The 27,466-nt window shown below is 43.5% G+C and overlaps 1 protein-coding gene across 7 annotated transcripts in view; it reads right to left on the bottom strand.

The window, feature by feature from the left end:
* The window catches only part of DHX57 (DExH-box helicase 57), a 473,349-nt gene that overhangs the window by 67,322 nt on the left and 378,561 nt on the right, over positions 1 to 27,466 (bottom strand). For 6 of the 7 annotated variants that reach the window (XM_029594371.1, XM_029594374.1, XM_029594373.1 and 3 more), the window contains one exon: positions 8,093 to 8,227. In XM_029594371.1, coding sequence (XP_029450231.1) covers positions 8,093 to 8,227 — 135 coding nt within the window. Of the gene's footprint in view, positions 1 to 8,092; positions 8,228 to 27,466 lie in introns of those variants that run through there. The other variant, XM_029594378.1, reaches the window with a different exon arrangement.

Raw genomic sequence — 27,466 nt, 5'->3', positions numbered from 1 at the left:
GCATGGAATGCTTTTCAACCATTTACTAGAGAATGAGAATACTGGCAGGCTGATGTCAGCACCAGAGGTGACATCTATCTCCATCTGCTAGTTGGCATGCATAACCCACTTTGCTGCCTGGATTGGTCTGAATGGATGAACAGGAAGTACGTTTGTGTGAAGATGAGAAAGAGAGAGAGAATATGCAAGAGAGCATGGACTTGTATATGAGAGAGGGAATGTGTGAGAAGAATGTTTGTGTGGCCCCACCTCCCCCAATCCATGGCAATCTCAGGGTGACTGGAAATCAAAATATCACACTTAAGGAGAATAGGAGATGTATTTATTAGGGATGTGAATCATTTTTTGACAATTTAAAACAATCGTCAGATATATTTTAAATTGTCAAAAATCGTTAGAGCCGAGATACAATAGCAATTCCCCCGATTTATCGTCAAAAAAATCGTAAATCGGGGGAGGGCGGGAAAACCGGCACACCAAAACAACCCTAAAACCCACCCCGACCCTTTAAAACAAATCCCCCACCCTCCCGAACCCCCCCAAAATGTTTTAAATTACCTGGGGTCCAGTGGGTGGGGGGGTCCCGGTGCGATCTCCCGCTCTCGGGCCACGGTTGCGTTAATAGAAATGGCGCCGGTGGCCCTTTGCCCTTACCATGTGACAGGGCAAAGGTAGCGCCGGCGCCATTTTGGTTCCTGGCATCCGACGTCACGAGTGCAGGAGATCGCTCCCGGACCCCCGCTGGACCCCCAGGGACTTTTGGCCAGCTTGGGGGGGCCTCCTGACCCCCACAAGATGCCAAAAGTCCAGCGGGGGTCCGGGAGCGACCTCCTGCACGCAGGCCGTATTGCCAATATTCAAGATGGCGCCGGCGCTACCTTTGCCCTCACTATGTCATATGGGCGACGTCGGCCCGTATGACATAGTGAGGGCAAAGGTAGCGCCGGCGCCATTTTGAATATTGGCAATACGGCCCGCATGCAGGAGGTTGCTCCCGGACCCCCGCTGGACTTTTGGCAAGTCTTGTGGGGGTCAGGAGGCCCCCCCAAGCTGGCCAAAAGTCCCTGGGGGTCCAGCGGGGGTCCGGGAGCGATCTCCTGCACTCGTGACGTCGGGTGCCAGGAACCAAAATGGCGCCGGCTTTACCTTTGCCCTGTCACATGCTAAGGGCAAAGGGCCACCGGCGCCATTTCTATTAACGCAGCCGTGGCCCGAGAGCGGGAGATCGTGCCGGGACCCCCCCACTGGAATCCAGGTAATTTAAAACATTTTGGGGGGATTCAGGAGGGTGGGGGATTTGTTTTAAAGGGTCGGGGTGGGTTTTAGGGTTGTTTTGGTGTGCCTGTTTTCCCGCCCTTCCCCTCCCCCGATAAAACGATTTTTTAACCAAAAAAACCCATGATGATCAGATTTCCCCCCCCTCAGCCAAAATCGATAGTTAAGACGATCGATCACACGATTCACATCCCTAGTATTATTGGGTATTATTGGGTGTTATTAGATGTTGAAATATTTTATTGGTGTTTTGGAAAATGTATAACTTTTTAATTATTGGATGTTTTATTCATCGGATGTTTTGAATTTTTTTTTTATTAGTATGGTTTTACTATTATGATTTCTATTTCTTGATTTTGATATTGTATGAGTGGTCATGCTGCACTGCATACAGCATATGGCTTGTTGCGACTTCCAATTCTGTTTTTGTCTGCACATTTCTATTTATGCTTTATGGTCTTTTTATTCTGTATTAGTTTCCAACAGTTAACTTACATCTGTGAGCATATTTTCTATAATCATTGCGATGTTAAATATCATCTGAATAAGATCTTGTTTCCATTTTCTTAAATTGATGTAATGCTGTTAAACAATTTTAAAAATAGTTTTGCTGGGTAGCTAAAATTGGCCAGTTCTTTTTTTTTTTTTTTTAAATTTATTCTATATAGGGCCCTTAGGAGTTATTCTTGTAATGTCTTATAGCCAAGTTACCTCTTACAGTTAATGGCAGGCCAAAAATGCATAATCTAGGTGTATGCATTATTTCTTAGTTATTTACACAAAATTATTTATTGGCTCAATTCTGATGTGCGATCTAGGGATAGATGATGGATAGAAAATGAAAAAAAAAAAGTGTCTTTTTACTCTGTAGATGCAACAACACTGCGGCAGCAGCAACAGGGCCTGTGGGGTGCTCGGCCTGCTCTACTGGCCACCATCAACCAGAACCTGCATCAGTGAGGTGAAGAACAGGGTGAAGAGTTTCCCCCTCCCTCCCCCGGAATGAGGAAGGTGTCGCTGGCGCCGCGTCAGCTGCCCACCCACCAAAAATACAGTGGCAGCGACGGGCCTGCAAGGTGTGTGGCCTGCCTGTCCTTCTCTGCCAGCCCCCATCAACCAAAACCAGCAGTAGTGAGGCGGACGATGCGCTGAAGAGTTCCCCACCTCCCCTTGGAACGAGGAGGGAGTCGCCGATGCCACGTTGGCTGTCTGCCCGCAGCCCGCTCACCACAAGAACACCATGGTGGTGATGACAGGGCCTTCAGGTTGTGCAGCCTCCCTGGCCTTCTCTGCCAGCCCCCATCAACTGGAACTGGCAGCAGCGAGGCAGAGGACACACTGAAGAGCTCCCTCCCCCCGGAACAAGGAGGGAGTCACCAGAGTACCAACAAGAACACCACAGCAGCGACACCAAAGGCACTTGCGCCATGGGGCTCACACATGAAGGCGTGCGACAAAGGAGCTTGCCCTTTTGTGCACCCCTTCGTGCAGACTTGAACTGCTTTAAATCCACTGAACCCTGAACATAATTGCGACAATCATGGATCAGATGTGCTTCACTGAGCTTTTGCTAGGACGGGATCTGTATGGAGAGCTAAAGAGTGCCTCAAGAAAGAAGGATCACAAACTTGGTCTTCCCTACAATAAGTACTAACTCTTCCGCTATCTCCTCCTGCTTAATGTTTACTCTGCTTCTATTAAATGTTCTATATCTGTCAATAAAAAATCTCTTTGATCAATGACCTGCTAGAGGATTGACACTAAACTACTTTTTGCATCTCTAAAACCTGGCTGAATGACAAAAGGTAATGTTCTCTTAAACCAAATTTCCCACCCTAATTATGAGGTATTTCATTTTCCTAGACCTAAATGAAAAGATGGGGGTTTATTAATAATTTGTAAAAAAAAGAACTTAAGCTAGTAACTTACAAAGTAGAGATCAAGCCTCCCTATGAAGTAGCAATTCTAAAATCTCTTCAACTAAACATAGGACTGGTCTATTGTCCTCCAGGTACACTAAAAAAAGATTGCTCACCACTTACTGAATTATTCGCTAAGGTGTTCCCATCACCAGAATCTACCTTAATTGTAGGAGACTTTAACCTCCAAGTAGATACAGCACCAAGAACTGCAGCCTGTGAAATGTTTCTAGAGATGTTGGAAGCTTTGGAATGGTCCAAATTTGTTTCCAAAGCTACTCAAAGCGGGACATATTCTAGACCTAATATTTGCCAATACCAGTAACTGTCTAATCAATATTTCTCGCACCAGTTTACCCTGGTCTGATCACCAATTAATAAGGGCGAAAATAACCTCTCTCAACCCAACTCATAAAAGTATAGATAATAATTGTATTTTTACCTTCAGGAAAAAGACAGACACAGAGGTATTTGCAGAAGCAATAGAAAAGAGATTCCCTGAATTACCTCAAACCAATGCCCCCTCAGCATTTGATTCCTGGGATCAGATTGTCAATGACACAGCTGAAAACCTTAGTCCTATCCAGACGAAAACTTAACGAAGAAAGGAATACCTCTAAACATAAGAAGCCCTGGTACAATGATAATTTAAGATGCACTAAACAGAACCTTAGAAAAGTAAAGAAACAATAGCAGAAATGCCCATTGTCTGAATCCCTAGGAAAATATAAATCTCTCCTAACAAAATACCGCGCACTAACCAATAAAGCAAAAGATTACTATGCTAAACAGATTCACAGGGTAATATTTAATTCTAAACTGCTCTTTGAAGTTGTTAAACTTGAAAAACTATAACTTCTCAAAGGCAGCTTGCAATGAATATGCCATATCCTTTTTAGTTAAAATCAATTAGTTAAAACAATCAATTCCCTATCTGTTCTCCCACAGAAGCACCTTATTCACATGGCCTGGTTAAGTGGTCCACCTTTGACAGAGTAACTAATCTTGAAATCAGTCAAATCAATGCTATAATTAAGCCTGCTACTCACCCACATGACCCAATCCCAGCCAATTCCTTGAAACAAGCACACTATATGTTATCACTCCGACACTCACAACCTTAATTAATCAATCATTCTCTCTTAGAAGGAATTGTACCACATGGGTTAAAGCAGATTCCTAAAAATAAATCTGGAAGAATTGATGATTGGGTCAACTGTCTACCATTATCTAATTTGTCTTTTCTATCTAAAATACTCGAAAAAGCAGTATTATCCCAACTTGTAAATGTTTTGGAAGACCAAGATATTCTCTTCCCAAATCAATTTGGATTTAGGAATCATCATTCAACTGAGACATTACTCCTTTCTTTAACTGACTCTGTGTTACGAGGGTTTGATGCTGATAAATCCTATCTTCTCAGGCTAATCGACTTAACAGCTGCCTTTGACATTGTGGACCATACCCTGTTATGCCAGCAGTTGATCATTGGAACTGAAGGCAGTGTTTTCAAATGGTTCTCTTCCTTTTTATCTAATAGAACATTCCAAGTCAAATTGGGCAATCATATATCTGATACTTTCCATATCAATATAGGTGTCCCTCAAGGCTCAGCACTCTTGGCAACACTATTCAATATTTATATGATCCCACTGTGCAAACTACTGGTGGATTTAGGCATTACATTCTTCCTGTATGTTAACACACAGTTTTACATTCCATTCTCCAAATCAGTAGAAAATACAGTATTGACACTTTCAACCTATATGAAAGCAATACAGCAGGAACTATCACAACTTAAACTAACATTAAACCCTAAAAAACTGAAGTATTCTGGTTAAGTAGAAGCTTTTCGATAGCTAAACCACTGGCTCTAGACCTAGGTAATTTCCAAATTACTCCCTCAAATCAAGTATGGGATTTAGGTATCCAGCTGGATGAGAACCTTACTATGAAAAAACACATCAACAAATTAATTAATACAGGTTACGCCAAGTTACATATATTACATCGGTTGAAACCTTTATTAACTTTGGTAGACTTCAGAACTGTATTGCAAACTCTAATTTTCTCAAACCTAGACTACTGTAACTCCTTATTTCTCGGCCTTCCCGCATGCCTCTTAAAACCATTACAAATACTACAAAATGCCTCAGCAATGCTCTTGTTAGGATCCAGGAAAATCGATCACATTACACCCTCGCTTATTTCACTACGCTGGCTGCCAGTACAATCCCAAATCTATTTTAAAGTATTAACGTTAATATTCAAAATCATTCATTCTAGTAACACCAGTATAATAGGTGTGACATTACAATCATACACGCCGCAGAGAACACTAAGATCCCAAAATAAAGAACTGTCTGCTCCAACAATACGGAGCACACACCTGACGCATGGAGAAATCATGCATTTTCCATAGCGGGCCCAAAATTTTGGAATTCTTTACCTGAAATGCTATGTTTGATACGAGATAGAAAGAGATATAAATGTGAACTAAAAACAGGGCTATTCAAAAATGCATACAATCTAACTTAAAACATCAGAATGTAGAGATCTACAACAAGGACAAGAGCTACTAAGTGATCCTAAACACAAAGCAAATAGATTGTAAGAATCTCAATACAACATACAGAATATGTGAAATTTATTTTATTTTATTTCTGTACTTCACGACTTATGTCCTTGATGTTTAATTAATAAGTATTTGAACAATTCAATTGATAGATGTTAATGCCTGATTATGAATACTTCCTATGTAACCCATCATTATTTGCTGATTTATACCTATGAATGTCATTATTGTAAACCGTTGTGATCTTTACATGGAATGATGGTATATAAGATGTCTAAATAAGTAAATAAATAAAATAAATATTTCTATATCTATAGAAATAATAATTCTATATTTCTAAGGCCAATACTGGAGTGGTGGTGGTGGTGGGGGAAATTGAGAGAGTGCTGATGTCAGGGAAAAGAAAGTGTGCCCAGCCCTGCTAATCCATTGTCAATCTGAGGTGTGTGTGTTAGAATGAGAGGATGATGGAGAAGAACTGACTTTCTTACTCTTTGCCATGGCATGGCGCATCTTATCCCGCCACAGCTTACAGGTTAATATAATCAAATATTTTTGATCACAGCAACCCAATCCTTAAAAGAAACAATCTGTGGACTGCAGTCTTCAAATTTTAACATAGATTTTCTACTATATTCAGGTTGGGGCTTTGACTAGGCCGCTAGAAGAAATTTGTTGCTTTTGCTTTGTGCTTAGGATCACTGTCCTGCTGAAAGGTGAATCTGCTCCCCAGTCTCAGGTCTATGGCAGACTGGAACAGATTTTCCTCCAGGATCTGCCTATGCTTTGCATCATCCACCTTTCCCTTGATCTTCACAAGATTCCCAAAGCATGCTATAAAGTATCCATACAACATAATGCTGTCACCACCATGCTTTACTGTAGGGATGGTGTTAGCACGATGTGCCATGTTTGTTTTATACCACACATCACTTAGCAGGGAGACAAAAGACTTCCACTTTGGTCTTCAGACCACAAAACCTTCTCCCATATGCATGCAGTATCCTCTAAGTGTTTCTTTGCAAATGCCATGCAGCTCATCATATGGCTTTTTTTCAGCAGTGGCTTCCCTCATGCCACCCTCCCATACACTGGCTATGTTTGTGGAGTAATATTGAAATGGTAGAACAATCAACATTTTCTCCAGTCTTGGCCAAAGACCTCTGTAGTTCTTTTAAAGTAATCTTAGGGCTCATAATGACCTTCCACAAAAGTTCTCTTAATCCATGGTGACTTAGGATAGATGGCTTGATCACAGCAGTGTCTTGGTAGTGCCAAACCTTTTCTACTGTACACTGATGTACCTGATAGTTCCCAAACAGTTATTCAGTGAAAGTTTTATAGCCTTTCCCAAATCTATACTTTGAATAACATTATCCCAAATTTCTTTCAGCATGTTTTGACCTTTGCTTCAAATTCACTTCATATAACAAAAACAGCACAATTCTTCATCCAGAGGTATGTGAATCAGCTGAGCTACTGTGACTTAACATAGGTGGCTCTACTTAACTTATTATGGGCCTTGTTAATGCAATGTTTTGACTGGAGCTAAATTGGGTTTGCTATGACAAAGAGTATAAAGACTTATGCAGAGACCTTTTTTTATTCTTAATTACTTTTGGAATATTTTTACAATTCTCCTTTCATGATGAAACTGTAGGACATATGTAGGTTAATGAAAAACTACTTTAATGCATTTTGATTTGTATTTTTTAGATAGGAGAATGTGAAAAGTATACAAGATTGTGAAGACTTTTGGAAGGCATTGTAAATAAAATAAAAATTCAATGTCCTATGACAGCTGATTTGTATGAGTCTAAAAAAATGTTTTGATGTTTAGCTCTTGACTTCTTTTCAAGAAGTCATCAACCCCAAGGTTAACAGAGATTAGCAGTAAGGGCCATTCATTCTAAGGAAAGACAGGTTACCTTAGGGATTATTCCTGATGTTGCTGAGGCGTTAGTAGGAAAGTAGAGGACAAGAAGATATGAAAGAGTGGCCAACCCTGAAAGAGTTTACAAAAGGAGATGTTGAAATTCAAAGGAATACATATCCTCAAGTATGATAAGTAGAAGATGTACCAAAGGTAGAGTAACCAAAATTGTAAAGTTTAACCACTTCCCTGTACTTTCCATATCTTCCTCCTTGGTACTCTTTGCATCTACCAGTCAAGGGTGTGTAAGGATATTTAATTCATTTTAGTCTCATCAGCAGACATATCCTGTATGCTTAGTCTGCTTATCCCATTTTTTTTTTTTAGTACAGTCTGCAGTAGGTAACAACTTTTCAGTGGCTGTAAAGAAAATAAGGTGTACTTTCTGACCTGGAAGTTCACAGAGGACGGATGGATGTGTACGTAGCCATCATTCTTGGTGACAAATCTCAGCTCCTCTGCCTTCGGTTGCATTTTTACTGCTCCTGTGCTGGTCTGGTGATATTTCCATTCAGGAACTTTCACCTAAACATAAATAAAATGTTTGTCGGGGTTTTATGGTATAATTTTTGAAAGCTTTGTTACTGTACATTTCAGCACTTCATGGATCAATCAGGAATTTAGTTTTGTATTAGAAAAAAAAAATCACAATGCAGAATCAAAATTGTTATATGACCACATTTGACTTCAAAACTCCCACTCCCATCATTATAATCAATATGATTCAAATAAATTTGAGTATTATTGCTGGATTCTTTTCCATTGAGTTACAGAGCATACCAGGCAGCCATCTTTAGAGTAAACAAACGTGACATGGAATGTGAAGTTGCTTACCTGTAGTGAGTGTTCCCTGTGGACAGCAGAACAAACCAGTCACACAACTGGGTAATGTCACTTGATGTCTAAATTGAGAACCACTTTTATAACTCAGAAGAATCAAGAAATTTTTCTGAGCATGCACAGCACTTCTCACGCTACTGCCACTGTACATCTCTCTTCAATTTACCATCTAGCTTATTAAAACTTTCCAGAGGGAGGGATTGTGTGGCTGCTCTGCTTCCGTGGAGAACACTTATTATAGGTAAGCAACTTTGCTTTCTCCATGAACAAGCAGCACAATACAGCCACACAAGTGGGGTCTCCCAAACTGAGGGTTGCAGTCTGCTGCAACCCATTACTTGCAACATGGAAAGTTGTAGTCTTAGTCAATGATATTTGTCAACACAGTTTGACCAAAGTTACTGTCCATGTGTGATTCCTGATCCAGGCAGTATTATTTGGTAAACATATGTAATGATGACCATGTAGCTGTTTTGCAGATATCCAGGATGGATACATAGCTACAGTGTGCCATAGAAGTAGCCACTATTCGATTTAATAAGATTTTTCCATATGCGGCTAATTGAAACCTACACGCATCAAGACAGCCAACTAGATAACGTTTATTTACTGGAAACCCAACTCTGTTCAGATCATATGATAAGAATAACTGTGATGTTTTTCTAGGTTTTGTCCTATCAAGTTATAAAAAAAATGTCGATCCGCTGGTGTGAAACCGGGTTTTGCCAAAAACATTATGTTTTGGTTCAAATGGAACTGAAATACCACCTTTGGTAAGAATTCTAGATCAGTTCTTAATATCATTTTGTCTTTAAATATTTGAGTATACAGCGAGTGGTTCACCAATGCTTGAAGTTCACTTACTCTTCTAGCTGAAGTTACCGTAAATGGAAACACTTTTCACATCATAAATTTCATCTGCGTTATAGCCATAGGCTCAAAATATATTTCCATCAGCTGCTGAAGTACTATGTTTAAGTACCACTAAAGGGATTTTATTGGAGATCCCAGATTATATAAGCCTTTGATAAATTTAGATACCAATAGTTCATGAGAAACTGGTAAACCTTTTGTATGTTGATGGTAGACTATGACAGCATTTAAATGCACTCAAACAATGTATTTTTAACCCTGACTGACAAATAAAGATAACATAGTAAATTTGGTATGAAACAAGAGACCGGGTCCTCATATTAAAATAGACACCAATTCGAAAATCTCTTCCGTTTACAAAATATAGTTGCTGGTCTTGATGCTAACAGAGTTTTCTTTACATTTTGTGACAGAGAGTCTTCAAATTATTTGCTCTTCAACATCCACACTATTAAAACCATCCTCTTCAGCTCTCCTGAGCCTATCAGGAGAGCCAGCGTACAGCAACCAATTGGGGGACAGCCCCGACCGGACCTTTAATCTAGCGCGGCTCACAGGCTTCTTCTCCTCCCTGCGATTTCAGCCTCCTCCTCCTCAGAGCAGACCAATCCTACACTCGGAGGTAGGGAAAACTGGCCAATCCTGGCCCACCGCACCGGGCTTTAAATCTCCTCTTCAGCCAGGCGCCACGCGCCGAAGGAGCGTGACAAAGGGGCCTGCCCCTTTGTGCGCCCCTTCGTGCACCCCCGGAGGGCTCCCCCCCCGATACAAGAAGTACCGATTTAAACAGGAAGTGTGCTGACTTATTTAACAAAGGCAATTCCTTGCTTGACTCTTTCTTCCTGAACTTCATGCTACAGCAGCCTGTCATAACAAGTCCAAGTACACTCACCATGACCACCTCCCAAATTCCAATTCTCAAATACTCAAACTCCACCATCAATACTATGAGAACTAAACTTAACACACCATAATACAACTCGCTTATCCCTATTATGACCTCTCCCCTCTCTCAAATCTTAGGATTGATGACATTCTCAATTCTGCTTCTGAACACACAATCCCTCCTAAAAAAGGCCACCATTTTAGGTGATATCCTTACAGATGAGTCTCCTCATCTGTAAGGATATCAGATACAGACTTTCAGATACTTGAAAGGTGTTAATGATCAAAAGACAACGACAAACCTTTTCCGAAGGAAAAAAATCAGCAGAACCAGGGGTCACGATTTGAAGCTCCAGGGAGGAAGATTCAGAACCAATGTCAGGAAGTATTTCTTCACGGAGAGGGTGGTGGATGCCTGGAATGCCCTTCCGGAGGATGTGGTGAAGACCAGAACTGTGAAGGACTTCAAAGGGGTGTGGGATAAACACTGTGGATCCATAAAGTCAAGAGGCTGCCAATGAAGAGTGGGTGACTCGCCAGAATGATGGCTACTGCCTGGAGTCAATACCCTTATTAAATAAACATACACAGGCTTACGGTGACTCCAACATCGCTCTAAGCTTCAACAGCAAGAGGAAATGTGGAAAAAAGGATTCACACTCACAAAGAGGGGAGTAGCTGGCTTGTTACGGCGGTTACTACCCCAAATCAAATAAGCCTGATACTTCACTTTCAATGCATATACAGCAAAGTTCTCTGATTCAACGGCAGGGGAGAAGAAAAACTGATACTTCACACATCCAGCAGAGCTCTCTGCTTCAACGGCAGGGAGAAGAAAAGAGGGTTCGCACTCACAAAGCGGGGAGTAGCTGGCTTGTTACGGCGGTTACTACCCCAAACCAAATGTGCCTGATACTTCACTTTCGATGCACATCCAGCATGGCTCTCTGCTTCAACGGCATGGGAGAAGACTTATACGTCACACATATCCAGCATAGCTCCCTGCCTCAACGGCAGGGGAGAAGAAAAACAACCAATAAGGGCTAATAACATAGTCTGGGTAAAACAAATAAGCATGGGTGCAGCTTGCTTATTGCGGCGGCTACTACCCCTAACGAATCAAGCTAGATATTTCACTTGGATGCAGCTCCATCACTGCTCTCTACATTAAAGGTGGGGGTGGAAGGGAAATAGAACCAAGAGCTAAGAGAAACAGATAAGTATGAGAGAAAATATGTGTGAAGCTTGCTGGGCAGACTAGATGGGCCATTTGGTCTTCTTCTGCCGTCATTTCTATGTTTCTATGTTTCTATATGTGCAATTACAGAGACCTGGCTAAAGAGCACAGACTTCGCCATAATAAATCAACTACCCACAGACTTATACAATATTTTCTCTATTCCTAGACCTAAAAAGAAAGGAGGTGGACTCCTCCTGGCTGCAAAAAAGAAATACAATCTCACCCTGCAACCTATCGTACCTCCTCACAAGATCAAGATTGGTCTCTTTAAATCAAAAGCTCTACAGATTTGCTTAATCTATGCCCCCCCCTGGCATTTTGGAAAATAATCCTTCTCCACTTACCGAATATATTACGAAGCACATTGACATCAACATACCTGCCATCATCCTAGGAGATTTAAATCTTCATTTCGACCGCTCCCCACTTACACCAGCATGTGAAGCCACACTCTCCACGCTGAATGCCCTTGGTCTTAAACAAATGGTCTCGGGCCCCACTCACAAAGCAGGACACACCCTGGATGTTATATTCTCAAATTCTCTCATACGCACCGACCACCCCCAATGCACCCCCATACCTTGGTCAGATCACTACCGAATTGACACATGCTGCACAATCAATTACAACACCCACACACCTCTCCCTAACAAAAGGACAATAAATTTCAGAAAAAAATGCAAAACCGAAGACATCATTGATGCGCTTACAGAGGATCTCCATAAGTTAGACTTCTCCGATGCCAACTCGGCTTGCTCCTCTTGGTTTCAAGTTACCAGCAACATTGCAAATCAACTCTGCCCACTAATTACTAAAGAGATTACCACTGAGAAGAAAGATAAAAAACCTTGGTACACCGCTGACCTTAGAATAATGAAAATTGATCTCTGTAGAATGGAAAAGAAATGGTGTAGAAACCAAGATCCTGTGCTACTTCAAAAATACAGATCACTACTCCATCTGTATCGTAAAACAACAGATGAAGCCAAGAAAAATTATTATGCATCAAGAATCCACCAATACCAGTTTAACCCACGTGCCCTATTCCAATATGTCTCTAGCATCATTACCCCACAAGTAAGCCTTAATACAGACAATGAGGACAAAAACAGATGTGAGAAACTAGCAGCCTACTTCCATGACAAGATTGCTAATATTTTGGCTCGCTTTGCCACTTCCCCTCCACCAGTCTTCTCACCAACCACCAACACATGCATCATCTCCCCCACTCACACACCATCAACACACAATCCTAATCCTACCATGATCCACTCAACCACCCTCACAAATTTCGAAACCACAACAGCGTCAGAAATTGAAATGATCCTCAAAAAAATCAAACCAGCGATGCACCCGCTCGATATCATGCCCCAAAAACACTCCTATCCATTCCTACAAGGATTGCCACACCCATTACCAAAATTATCAACAAATCTATTTCTTCTGGTGTTGTACCGGTGCAACTTAAGCATGCTATAATAAAGCCTACACTCAAAAAATCTGACCTGGACCCCTCAGAACCAGCAAACTATCGCCCAGTCTCAAACCTCCCTCTCCTATCTAAAATTATAGAGAAAGTCATTAACAAGCAACTTACAGAATTTCTAGACGAAAATCAATTACTCTTCCCATCTCAATATGGATTCCGCAAGAACCACAGTACAGAAACCCTTCTCCTGTCACTCTCAGAATCAATACTACAAACCCTCGACACTGGACACTCTTACTTACTGGATCTTCTTGACATTTCTTCTGCTTTTGACACTGTCAACCACAATATCCTCATTTCCCGCCTCTCGCAAATTGGCATCGCTGGCACTGCCCTTTGCTGGCTCCAATCTTTTCTGAAGGACAGGACATACAGGGGTAGATTTTCAGAGCCCTGCTCGCCTAAATCCGCCCAAAACCGGGCGGATTTAGGCGAGCAGGGCCCTGCGCGCCGGGAAGCCTATTTTACATAGGCCTCCCGGCGCGCGCAGAGCCCCGGGACTCGCGTAAGTCCCGGGGTTCTCGGAGGGGGGCATGTCGGGGGCGTGTCGGGGGGCGGGCCCGGTCGTCGCGGCGTTCCGGGGGCGTGTTGGCAGCGTTTTGGGGGTGGGTACGGGGCGTGGCTACGGCCCGGGGGCGTGGCCGCGCCCTCCGTACCCGCCCCCAGGTCGCGGCCCGGCGCGCAGCAGGCCCGCTGGCGCGCGGGGATTTACGTCTCCCTCCGGGAGGCGTAAATCCCCCGACAAAGGTAAGGGGGGGGTGTAGACAGGGCCGGGTGGGTGGGTTAGGTAGGGGAAGGGAGGGTAAGGTGAGGGGAGGGCAAAGGAAAGTTCCCTCCGAGGCCGCTCCGATTTCGGAGCGGCCTTGGAGGGAACGGGGGGAGGCAGCGCGGCTCGGCGCGCGCAGGCTATACAAAATCGATAGCCTTGCGCGCGCCGATCCAGGATTTTAGTGGATACGCGCGGCTCCGCGCGTATCTACTAAAATCCAGCGTACTTTTGCTTGAGTCTGATGCGCAAGCAAAAGTAGGCTGATCGCGCTTCTTTTAAAATCTACCCCACAGTGTCAAAATTGACTGCCATGAGTCGAAACACAGAAAACTATTACAAGGCGTACCGCAAGGATCCTCACTATCATCTACACTTTTTAACATATACCTCACTCCCCTCTGTCGACTTTTGGCGAAACTAGGTCTCCCACATTTCATATACGCAGATGATGTTCAGGATCCTCATCAATGATTCCTTACCCAATGCTCTGAAAATATGGGATACGGCTCTTGTTGAAATAAAGAATCTATTTACCGAAAATTTCCTAGCAATAAACACTAGCAAGACAGAACTCCTCATCATCACCCCACAAAACAACATTTCTTTTAACACTAACCTACATTCACCATCTGACACTCTCAATTTACAGCAAGTCCGCAGTCTCGGCGTTATCATTGACAATCATTTCTCCTTAAAGAAATTTATCACTTCCACTATCAAAAATGGATTCTTTAAGCCAGTGGTTCTCAACCTTTTTTCTGTCGGGACACACCTGACAGATGGTTCTCACATGCGTGACACACTGACCCATGATCGTCACAGGGCTAGATGTAAATGTACAGTTTGCATCCACGGGAACCCCCCTGATCCACAATAATGGATGTAAAGCAGAATTATGACATTCCCCGTTCAACTCACTCTACAAAAAAGATATTCTGGTTCTGGTGTCATCTCAGTAACAGCAACTCAAACGCCTTCTACTTTCAGGCTCAATAGCCCTACTTATGAAAAGACAGCAGTTTACCACCAATGCATGTCCTCTTGAGAAAACGCAACAAATAAGACTGATAAAACACTTACATGCTAGTAAAATATCTCTGTAACAGACACAGAACCGACCTAACATACTCCCAGGATCTGTAGTAATGTACATAAACTAATCCACACACAGTTACACCTGTATTATGGAATACACTCAAACAGGAACAACCCTATCTATGAAAAGGCAACACTACAAATATTAAATCAGGCCCTAAAAACCAATACACCTCTTATTAGGAAAACAGAACTAGCAAGCAGCTATAGATCCCCACACAGAAATAATTGTAAAACTATACTAATAAGCAGAATAAATGTTTCACAACAACTATGAACAGAATAACATCCAACAATTAAAAACTCATAAAAACTATTAAAAATTCTCCAAACACCAATAAAATATTTCAAAAAAAGCAGACACATCACATAATATTAAATAATTAAAATAGCAGTCAATCAAGAAAAATAAACTTAAAAAGCCACTTTTACTTACCCCCTCCAGCAGCTTTCCTACTCCTCTTCCATGCAGGCTGTAGCACACACCAGAAGCAGCAGTAGTGGCTAAGCTCTATACTCATGGTCCTCTTCCTTAGGGCCCATGTCTCTCACACACACACACACCATACCAGTCATGCCCCCATGACCAGTTTCTGTCTCTCACACACCAATCATCTCCCAGTCTTTGACAAACACACCAGTCACCTTCCTGAACAGTTTCTCTCATGCCATACACACACACACAGGCTTCCCACTCCCGTGTTCCACTTACATATATGGGCTTCTCACTCTCATAATCACTTTCTCTTTCTCACATACACTCACCAGTCTCTCACTCCCATGCTTGTTCTCTCCACATGCACAGGCTTCTCATTCCCATAATCACTTTCTTTCTCTCCCACATACACACACACCAGTCACCTGATCTCTCTCATGCATACACACACAGGCTTCCCACTCCCATGTTCTCTTTCAGATATACAGGCTTCTCACTCCCATGCTGTATCTCACACACACCCAGGTTCTCACTCCCATGCTCACTCTCTTCACATGCACAGGCTTCTCATTCCCATAATCACTTTCTCTGTTACACACACCCAGTCTCTCTCTCATTTCCATGCTCGCTCTCCACGTGCACAGGCTTCTCATTCCCTGAATCACATTCTCTCTCTCACATTCACATACACACCAGTCACACCGTCACCTTACCAACCAGTCTCTCTCATATACATGCACACACACAGGCTTCCCACTCCCATGCTCTCTCTCACATAATCAGGCTTCTCACTCCCATGCTTTCTTTCACACACACCCCCACAACACCAGGCTTCTTACTCCCATGCTTTCTCACATACCCAGATTTCTCACTTCCATGCTTTTTCCTCTCTCTCTCTCACACACACACATCCCTGACTGTCTCACACTCTCACATACACATCAGTCATCTCCTTGAGCAGTCACTTTCATTGTCTCTCACATATACACATACATCAGCTCTCTGACCAGTTTCTCTCAATCACACACATACTCTCGATCAAATACATTCTTCTCACTTACACACAGGCTCTCACACACATTCTCTCACTTACACACAGGCTGGCTGGCTGCTTCTCTCTCTTTCTGTCACTCACTTCCCCCCCCCCCCCCAGCACAAACGGTAGCTGCTCCTCCAGCCCACGCAGGCCAAGAAGGAAGAATTCCATCGATCGCGGGAGGCTCATGCTGCTCTCTCCTTTCCCTTCCGCTTTCTCCCCCAGAGCAGGAAGATCAGCTGCCTCTCCTGCTGCCACCGGACTCCTGCTATCTTCGGGCGTCCGAACTTCCTGTCGGGGGGGGGGGGGGGGGGTAGCGGAAGCGCAGCGCACAACGTCCACTTCCCCCCCAAGCAGGAAGATCGGCGGACCATACGGCCCGACGCCCGAAGATAGCAGGAGGCCGGTGGCAGCAGGAGAGGCAGCTGATCTTCCTGCTTTGGGGGAGAAAGCGGAAGCTGTGCGCGACGCTTCCGCTCCCCCACCCCAAGCAGGAAGATCGACGGACCATACGGCCCGACGCCCGAAGATAGCAGGAGAACGGGTGGCAGCAGGAGAGGCAGCTGATCTTCCTGCATTGGGGGGAGGAAGCGGAAGCTGCACGCGGCGCTTCCGCTCCCCCCCCCCCGAACAGGAAGACCAGTTGGCCATACGGCCGCAGCAGCGCTTCCCCATGTGTGCCGTGATGGCGCGCGAGGCGTGGGTTCTCTTGCGGCACGTCCTTTCTTCTTCCCGCGCACCACTTCCTGTTCCGGGTCGGGGGGGGGGGGGGGAATGCAGGCGCGGGAAGAAGAAAAGGCCAGCTGCGGATGCCACAGCTTTTTTTTTTGTTTGCACCGCTGCCGTTCCCGCTGGGCTTGAACGTGCTGATAGCCCGGCGGCAACGGCAGCAGGGAAGAACGAGCAGCGGGAGGGACCGGGAGCCACGCGACACACCTGCCGGTGCTTGGCGACACACTAGTGTGTCGCGACGCACCGGTTGAGAACCGCTGCTTTAAGCTACATACTCTAAAAAGGATTAAACCTCTCCTACATCCACATGACTTCCGGACAGTCTTACAAGCTACAATATTGTCAAAATTGGACTACTGCAATTCCATCCTACTAGGTCTCCCTAAAAATTCTCTACAACCATTACAGATGCTACAAAATGCCGCTGCACGCTTACTCACCAACACTCACCGCCATGAACACATTACACCAGCTCTCCAATTCCTTCACTGGCTTGCTGTAGCATCTAGGATATTATTCAAAGTACTCACCCTCATTCATAAATCTATCTATAACCAAGATATGCAATGGTTCTCTGATCAGTTTATGTTCCGCACATCAAAGAGACCAATAAGAAAAATGCACCAAGCCAAACTAGTTTCTTCATCACTTAAACACATCAAACACGCCGCTACGAGAGACCACTCATTCACGATTGCCGGAACCAACATCTGGAACAAAATGCCTACAGACCTGCGACTAGAGCCCTGCCATAGGAAATTTAAACAGAACCTTAAAACCTGGCTGTTCAAACAAGCTTACACTCAATAATCATCACCTTTTCAGAAATGCTGTTCGCTTGTTTCACTCAAAATTTTTTATCTGCCTTCAAATACTGGTACAACATTGTTTAATGCACTAGGATTTCATTTTGGAATTCCTTTGGCCATCATAGATGTAATCCGCTTTATCATATATAGTGGATTTTATCATGTACATGTATACCGCATTTTGGTGTTTAAGTTGTATAACCCTCTATTGGGGCTCATTGTTTCTTTTTGTAACCTGAAGATATTACTATCTCATGTTGAATGTTGATGTTTAATGTATCCTAAGTGTGTAAATAAAAGGTTTAAAAAATGTTGGACCAGAAACAACTTGCTCTGTAATCAGAGCATCCACCCCCCAGATGTACAAAAGATCCCAATGATGGATGTGTCTCTACTGTGGGGCATGCATCTTGACTAAATTTGTTTGCAAAGTATTTGGACTCCCACAAGAGTCCAAGCTCCACATTAGTCTCCTGGAATTTACAGCTGTTTTCAGTGCTCTACAAATGTTCAAACACTGGCTGATAGGCAATCTAGTGGCTACGTTTTATATGAACAAATAAGGAGGGACAGGCTCCTTCTGGCTATGCAAAGAAACTCTGGAGATATACAACTGGCAATCTAGAGAAAAATTCTCATTGATCTATCTGCCAGGTAAGAACAATATTCTTGCAGACACATTGAGCCATCATTTACAGCGTCATGAATAGTCATTAGATAGCAGAACAGTCCAGAGCATCTTTGCAAGTTGGCCAACAGTGTATTTCTTTGCATCTCCATTTGATCACAAACTACCTCAATACTACTCCAAAAGATCAACTCAAAATGCAAAAGCAATGGATGCATTCACAATTTCTTAGAGAAAAGGTCTGACATGTATTTCTGCCCATTCCACTGATTTTGAAAATGATTCTTAAACTAAGAAAGGACAAGGGGTCAGTGATTCTAATAGCCCCCTATTGGCCACGGCAAAATTGGTTTCCATGCTTTCACAGACTAGCAGTATTTCTGCCAATGTACCTACCAATGTTTCTAATGAATTAGTGAATAAAGTTGGGAGGATCTTCCTCTGAAGTTCACCTCTAGTAGGTATTATAACCATACCTTTTTGTAATGAGTCAGGTAGCAATTTATAGGATCTATCCCATAAAGTGACATACTCATCTGATACCCTTCTTTTGGTAAATTTTACATCCAGGCACTCAATTTGCATCCAGTCTGCCAATCTGTGGTACCACATCTGCCCACTAGGATGTTCTGTCTTAATCCAATTAAATAAAATACTTGATTTAGCTAACAAGATCACAGAGAGGTACATTGATGAGACCTTCAGGGACATGGTAGCAAAGTCCCAAATCCAGTCTGGCAGCCCCAGTGCTGCCTTGGATCAGAAAGGTCTCCCAGGAGAACATTACCCTGGTATAGCAGGAAGTGATCCTGTAGCAAGGACCTGCTCTCCAGGTGATGTATTGTCCTCTCGCACTGAGGACAAGTCTTCCAGGGCTACTGCCCAGGAGGGAAGGGTTAGGCCAGCCATCATAGTTGGTGATTCAATTATTAAAAATGTAGATAGCAGGGTGGCTGGTGGACGTGAGGACCGCCTGGTAACTTGCCTGCCTGGTGCGAAGGTGGCAGACCTCACCCGTCACCTAGATAGGATTATAGACAGTGCTGGGGAGGAGTCGGCTATCGTGGTACATGTGGGCACCAACGACATAGGAAAATGTGGGAGAGGTTCTGGAAGCCAAATTTAGGATTTTAGGTAGGAAGCTGAAATCCAGAACCTCCAGGGTGGCATTCTCTGAAGTGCTTCCTGTTCCACGTGCAGGTCCCCAGAGGCAGGCAGAGCTCCAGAGTTTCAATGCGTGGATGAGATGATGGTGCAGGGAAGAGGGATTCAGCTTTGTAAGGAACTGGGGAAACTTTTGGGGAAGGGGGAGACTTTTCTGAAAGGATGGGCTCCACCTTAACCAGAGTGGAACCAAGCTGCTGGCACTAACTTTCAAAAAGGAGATACAGCAGCTTTTACACTAGAACAAAGGGAAAGCAGACAGTCACTCAGCAGTGCATGGTTCGGAGAAATGTATCCTTGAAGGATACTAATGAAACAGGAGAGTTAGGGCATCCTAACAGAGAGGTTCCATTTAAAGCAAACATAGTCCATGTGCCTATATGTAAAAAATCACTAAAGCTAATGATTTCCGAATTATCCGTAACAACTGAAAAGCAGGTTGTTAATACAAACAAAAAACACACTTTGAAATATCTGTATGCCAATGCCAGAAGTCTAAGAAGTAAGATGGGAGAGTTAGAGTGTATAGCAGCAAATGATGAGACTGACATAATTGGCATCACAGAGACTTGCTGGAAGGAGGATAACCAATGGGACAGTGCTATATCAGGGTACAAATTATATCGCAATGATAGGGAGGGTCAATTTGGTGGGGGTGTGGCACTTTATATCCAGGAGGGTATAGAGTCCAACAGGATAAAGATCATACAAGAGACTAAATGTTCAGTAGAATCTATATGGGTAGAAATCCCATGTGTGTTGGGTAAGCGTATAGTGATAGGAGTATACTACCGTCCACCTGGACAAAATGGTCAGATGATGAAATGCTAAGAGAAATCAGGGAAGCTAACCAATTTGGCAGTGCAATTATAATGAGAGATTTCAATTACCCCAATATTGACTGGGTAAATGTAACATCAGGACTTGCTAGGGACATAAAGTTCCTGGATGTAATAAATGACTGCTTCATGGATCAATCGGTTCAGGAACCAACAAGAGGGAGCTATTTTAGATTTAATTCTTAGTGGATCGCAGGATTTGGTGAGAGAGGTAACAGTGATGGGGGCTACTTGGCAACAGTGATCATAACATGATCAAATTTAAACTAATAACTGGAAGGGGGACAATAAGTAAATCTGCAGCTCTGACACTAAACTTTCAAAAGGGAAACTTTGATAAAATGAGGAAAATAGAAAAAAACTGAAAGGTGCAGCTGCAAAGGTTAAAAGTGTTCAACAGGCTTGGACATTGTTTAAAAATACAATCCTAGAGACACAGTCCATATGTATTCCACACATTAAGAAAGGTGGAAGGATGGCAAAACGATTACAGTCATGGTTAAAAGGTGAGGTGAAAGAGGCTATTTTAGACAAAAAATCATCCTTCAAAAATTGGAAGAAGGATCCATCTGATGAAAATAGGATAAAACATAAGCATTGTCAAGTTAAGTGTAAAACATTGATAAGACAGGCAAAGAGAGAATTTGAAATGAAGTTGGCCATAGAGGCAAAAACTCATAATAAAATCTTTTTAAAATATATCTGAAGCAAGAAACCTGTGAGGGAGTCAGTTGGACTATTAGATGACAGAAGGGTTAAAGGGGCTCTTAGGGAAGATAAGGCCATTGCAGAAAGACTAAATTTATTTATTTTATTTATTTATTTGGAATCTTTTATATACCGAGTTATAGCAAGCTACCTTCACTCCGGTTTACATTTTAACAACTTATTATAGATAATGAACAATATAACCGAGAATCTTATTAACTGAACGCATTAAAACCATTCTAAATACAGGCGAATTGAGCAGGTATTACAGTGTACAAACAGTGTACGGACAGGTATTACAGTTAACAAACAGAGTACAAATAGAGTCCAATCAGGTCTTACAGTGTATAAACATTGTCTAAACAGAATACAAACAAATAATGATACACAGATTACGTAGAAACTCGAGAACGTCATCGAGTCTCCGGAGTGTAAGCGATCAGTTTAGCGTAAATCTGCCAACAACGGTAAGGGGGGGGGGGGTTAGATAGGGCCGGGGGTGGGTGGGTTAGGTAGGGGAAGGGAGGGGAAGGTGGGGGGAGGGCGAAGGAAAGTTCCCTCCGAGGCCGCTCCGAAATTGGAGCGGCCTCAGAGGGAACAGGCAGCGCGTGCTGGGCTCGGCGTGCGCAGGTTGCACAAATGTGCACCCCCTTGTGCGCGCCGACCCCGGATTTTATAAGATACGCGCGGCTACGTGCGTATCTTATAAAATCCAGCGTACTTTTGTTCGCGCCTGGTGCGCGAACAAAAGTACGCGATCGCGCAAATATTTAAAATCTACCCCTTAGTAAATAAGGTCCTAAGTTTCTTCCTGAGGCAATGGAGAATACGACTTGCCCAAGGTCACAAGGAGTGACAGTGCAATTTGAACCTTGGCTTCTCTGGTTCCAACCAGGCCAATTCTTGATGTGACGGCAAAGGAACTGTATATAGATCTTGTTATATGCTTTGCACAATCCTCAGTGTCTTTCATTACATCACTGAATATTTTTTAGTTTTCATCCAGCAACTGTTTAGACATTTCATTCATCCAGCAATTTTGTTTTTAAGCATACCTTTGACAATTTTGACTGCTACAGAAATTGTAGGCCTGTTTCAGGTGATTTACAACCTATCATTTAAATGATAGGTTGTAAATCACCTGAAACAGGCCTACAATTTCTGTAGCAGTCAAAATTGTCAAAGGTATGCTTAAAAACAAAATTGCTGGATGAATGAAATGTCTAAACAGTTGCTGGATGAAAACTAAAAAATATTCAGTGATGTAATGAAAGACACTGAGGATTGTGCAAAGCATATAACAAGATCTATATACAGTTCTATATACAGTACCGGTTCTATATACAGTACCGGAAGACTGAAGGGTTCTGGTACGTTAATTTTTAAAAAAGGCTCCAGGAGTGATGTGGGGAAAATATAGGCTGGTAAGTGCGACATCTTTGCCGGGCAAAATGGTAGAAAGTATTCTTAAAAACTAAATTACTAACCACAGACAAACATGGCTTAATGGAGGAGAATCAATATGGAGTTTTTCCTTATCAATTTACTAGATTTTTTGAACGTGTAAACAAACATGCAGATAAAGGTGAGCTGGTTGATATGGGGTATTTGGATTTTCAGAAGGCATTTAACAAAGTCCGTCATGAGAGACTACTCAGGAAATTGGGAGGTCATGGGATCAGAGGCAATGTCCTATTCTAGATTGGTAACTGCATAATATAGGAAATGGAGGGATAGAACTAAATGGTAATTTTTCTGAATGAAGAAACGTAGTTAGTAGAGTACCCCAGAAGTCTGTATTGGATCCTGTTTAGCACATTCATAAATGATCTGATGAAACAAAATTGCTTTGAGTTGTTAGAATGGCAGTGGATTGTGAAGAACTGCAGAAGAACCTTGTGAAACTAGAAGACTGGGAAATGGAAAATGCAATTTAATGTGGACAAGTGCAAAATAATACATGTAGGGAAAAATAATCCTAACTACTGGCTACTCCTGGGAGAGTTCTGCGCAAACAGTTGTTTATATTTCTGCACACAAAAGCTTAAAATTCTACGAACTTTATATTGGTCAAAATAATTTACATGACAATCTTTAAGTAATTACAATTTAAATTAATACAGAAAAAAGTTAGAGATGTAGAATTTTAAATATTTTGAGCAGAATTTCCCTAGAAATTCGCTGTAAGAGTGTCCCTTCCACTCGCTCTCCCTACTCCCCTGGCCACTTTGCCCTCTCAGGCCCCAACTCCTCCAACCTGCCAGTACCTCTCCTCTCCACCTCTAGGCTCAACCCCTTCCACTCTATCGCCAGTCCCAGAGTTTGACCCCATTCTCAGTATTGCCCCTCACACAGGCTCCCTCTGTCTCTCCCTCTCTCATACACATGCTCCCCTTTCTCTCTAGTATACATACACACACCCTCATACAGGCTCCCTCACTCTCTCACACACACACACACACCCTCATACAGGGTCCCTCTCTCTTGCACACCCACTCAAGCTCCCTTTCTCTCACACACAGGCTACCTATGTCTCTCTCTCATGCACCCTTCACACAGGTTCTGTCTCACACATACACAATCCGTTCACACAGGCTAGCACTCTCACATACACAGGAGCTCCCAATCTCTCACACATATACACACTCCTTCACAATCTCCTCATATAGGCTTCCCTCTCTCTCTGGCACCCATACTCAACCATCCCCCCCTCTCACCTCCCATGCTCTCTCTCACACCCTCCTGCTCTCTCTCCCTCCCCTTCCCTCACATGCCTGCTCTCTCATCCTCCCCTCCCCCTCCCCCACCTCCCTCTCTCTGCTCTCATCCTCCCCTTCCCCACCCCCTCTCTCTCTCTCTCTCACACACCCCTTTCTCTCTTCTTTCACACACACACATTCACTCTCACCGGGCCTTCATCTTCGCCGCAAGTGGAGCACACTCCGTTCGCGGTATACGGGGGCCTTAATCTTCATCACGAACAGCGCGCATCCCGTGGCACACGGGGGCCTTCATCTTCACGTGCTTCATTCGCGGCATGCTGGGGTCTCCCTCTGCCATTTTCTGCACAGAATTTTCAAATCTGCGCAGAAAATGGCAATTCTGTGCTGGGGGGGGGGGGAATTCTGTGCATATTAGGAGTCACGACCCAGGACCTCAGAGTCCTTGCAGAGAATACCTTGAAATCTTTGGCTCAGTATGTGATGGTGGTTAAAAAGGCAAATAAATATTAGGAATTATTTGGAAAGGAATAGAATAAAGAACAAAACTGAAAATTAAGGGGTAGATTTTAAGACCTGTGTGCGTGCATCCCTGTGCGTGCTCTAACTGGCGCGCACACATGGATACCAGATTTTATAACATGTGCGCGCTTGTTATAAAATCGGGGGTCGGCGTATGCAAGGGGGTGCACATTAGTGCAACCTGCGCGCGCAGATGCCCGCGGGCTTCCCCGTTTCCCAACCCCCTTCACTAACCTCCTTTCCCATTCCCTAGCTGTTCTTGTTTGGACATACTCGGTGTCTGATTCTCCATCTATTTCCACAGTACCGGCGTGAGTACAGAACCTACTCTTCTACCTTTGTGGCACGGATCCTCGGGTTACCCCGTTTGCGGGCCACTACCGGATCCCTCCAGTCTTGTACAACTTCCCATCGTTTACCGGCCTACCCCGCTCTGTGGACCACTACCGGAGTTGCCAGCACAAGCTACGCCTAGAGAAGGTATTCACTAGACTACTCCACGCTGAGAATTACTACTCTGACCGACCAGCTGCAGGTCACTCTTTCGGGACTGACTATTGATCTGCTGCTCGGATCACCATTGGCTGTATAATAAAGTTGTTTCTTCTGTTGTCCATCACTGCTGAGACCTTGCCTGTTGTGGTAAGAGCCCACAGGGCTCCTCCCTGTGGGCAGAGTCTTCACTCACCACGACCCAAGGGCCCACTATTAGTTCAAGACACACAGAACATAACATAATGCTTTTGTGTAGATCTAATCACCAAGTACTGCATTTCTGGCCTCAAAAGAAAAAAGGCATAGCGTTATAGAAAAGATACAAAGGGCGACAAAAGTGATAAAGGATATGGAAACATTTCCTTATGGAAAAAGGCTAAACAGATTAGGGCTCTTTAGCTTAAGAAGAGACAATAGAGGGGATATGATTGAGATTTATAAAATCATGAGTGGGATGGAAATTAAAAAAATCGTAGAAAGTATTTTTTCATTCGGCATACAAACTATGGAATCTGCTGCCAGAGGATGTGGTCAAGACAACTAACTAACAGGCCGATACAGTACAGTGTGCTCCGATGGAACGCACTGTTAGCCTGCTATTGGACGCGCATTTTCCCTTACCCCTTATTCAGTAAGGGGAGGAAAATGCGCGTCCAACCTGCTGCACCTAATAGCGCCCTCAACATGCAAATGTATGTTGATGGCCCTATTAGATATGCGCGCGGGATACAGAAAGTAAAATGTGCAGCCAAGCCGCACATTTTACTTTCAGAAATTAGCGCCGACCCAAAGGTCGGCGCTAATTTCTTCCGGCATCGGGAAAGTGCACAGAAAAGCAGTAAAAACTGCTTTTCTATGCACCCTCTGACTTAATATCATAGCGATATTAAGTCGGAGGTCCTGAAGAGTAAAAAAAGTAAGTAAATAAATAAATAAATAAATAAATTTGAATTCGGTCCGCGACTGTCGGGCCGAAAACCGGACGCTCAAGTTTGCCGGCGTCCGGTTTCTGAGCCCGTGGCTGTCAGCGGGCTCGAGAACCGACGCCGGCAAAATTGAGCGTCGGCTGTCAAACCTGCTGACAGCCACCGCTCCTGTCAAAAAGGAGGCGCTAGGGACGTGCTAGTGTCCCTAGCGCCTCCTTTTACCCAGATCTACCGCCGGACCTAATTTGAATAGTGAATTGCGCGCACCGGCGAGTGGCTGGTGAGCGTGCCAGGAGAGCGGGCGTTCGCCCGCTCTCCCGCAGACTTTACTGTATCGGCTAGATAGTAAGGCTCAACAGAGGAATGAACAAGTTCTTGAAGCAAAAGTCCATAAGCAGTAATTAGCCAGGTAGACTTGGGAAAACCAGTGCTTACCCTGGGAGTAAGAAACAGATTAACTACTGGGGATCTGACGGGTACTTGTGACTTGGACTGGCTACTACCAGAGACAGGATGCTGGGCTTGATGGACCTTGATCTGACCCAGCAGGGTATCCACTGGTATTTGTACAGGAGCCACACAAATGACATTGACATTCAACATCCAAGCAGATAGAGCATAAGACTAAAGGTTGTGATGCAGGAGATTCCCACTTCAATGAGTGATAGGGGAGGGGATTATCCTCTATCTTATTGGTTGATGAACAGCTAGGCACTACAGCCATGTAAACTAAATCTGATGTGGTCTGAAAGACTATCAAAGTCCTTTTCCTTCTTCCCTTCTCAGTTTTTTGATTTTCCTGGATATCAGTGGAATTGGGGTCCATGCATAAAGGAGTCCATAATTCCATGGAATTGAGAAAGCATCAACTACCAATCTGTCCCTTGCTGGTCTTGGAGCAGAATGTTGAAAGATTTTGCAAAAAAAGCCTATATCCGGAATGCTCCAAAGCTAAAAAAGCTCCTGCACTATTTGACGGTGTAACAATCATTCATGTGGTTGAAAATGGTGATGAGGCAAAAACCAGGAGCTTGTGAGTTTTGTATTAAATAGCTAGTCAGAGAGCAGGCAAAAAACAGGAGTTTGCATTAAAAAGCTAGCCAGAAGGTAGAAATAAGCTAAGAGCTATGTATACCTAGGTAAAAAGATCAGTTACTCACCTTGGAAAGTTGTTAAGACAGTGTGATTGATTTGATTAGGTACCAACATTTGTCAATCAGAACAGTAGAGTCACTCAGGATAACTAACTGCATTGTAAATCTCCAAAGGGACTGTTTTGTACTAATTTACCTTAGAAGAACAAAATATATTGCAAGGGAAGAGCTCAGTAACCCACAATCCAGTGGGAGCACTGACAGGAGAGGATTACCTTGCTGGTGGCTAAAAAGAATCGGTAGGTACCACGTGGGGAAATTTTAGAACTTAAAAATTTTGGGGAGAAATAAACTATTGAGGTTTTTCTTTAGTGGGTTTGTGTGTCTGCATTAAATAGCTAGTCAGAAGGCGGGCTAAAACCAGGAGTTTGTGAAACCTGCTGCTGGCAATAACCTTTAAAAAG

The sequence above is a fragment of the Rhinatrema bivittatum genome, chromosome 3 (assembly GCF_901001135.1).
Source record: "Rhinatrema bivittatum chromosome 3, aRhiBiv1.1, whole genome shotgun sequence".
NCBI classification, from domain to species: Eukaryota; Metazoa; Chordata; class Amphibia; order Gymnophiona; family Rhinatrematidae; genus Rhinatrema; species Rhinatrema bivittatum.
The sequence above is the reverse complement of the archived record's forward strand: the minus strand, read 5'-3'. Positions and strand labels throughout refer to the sequence as shown.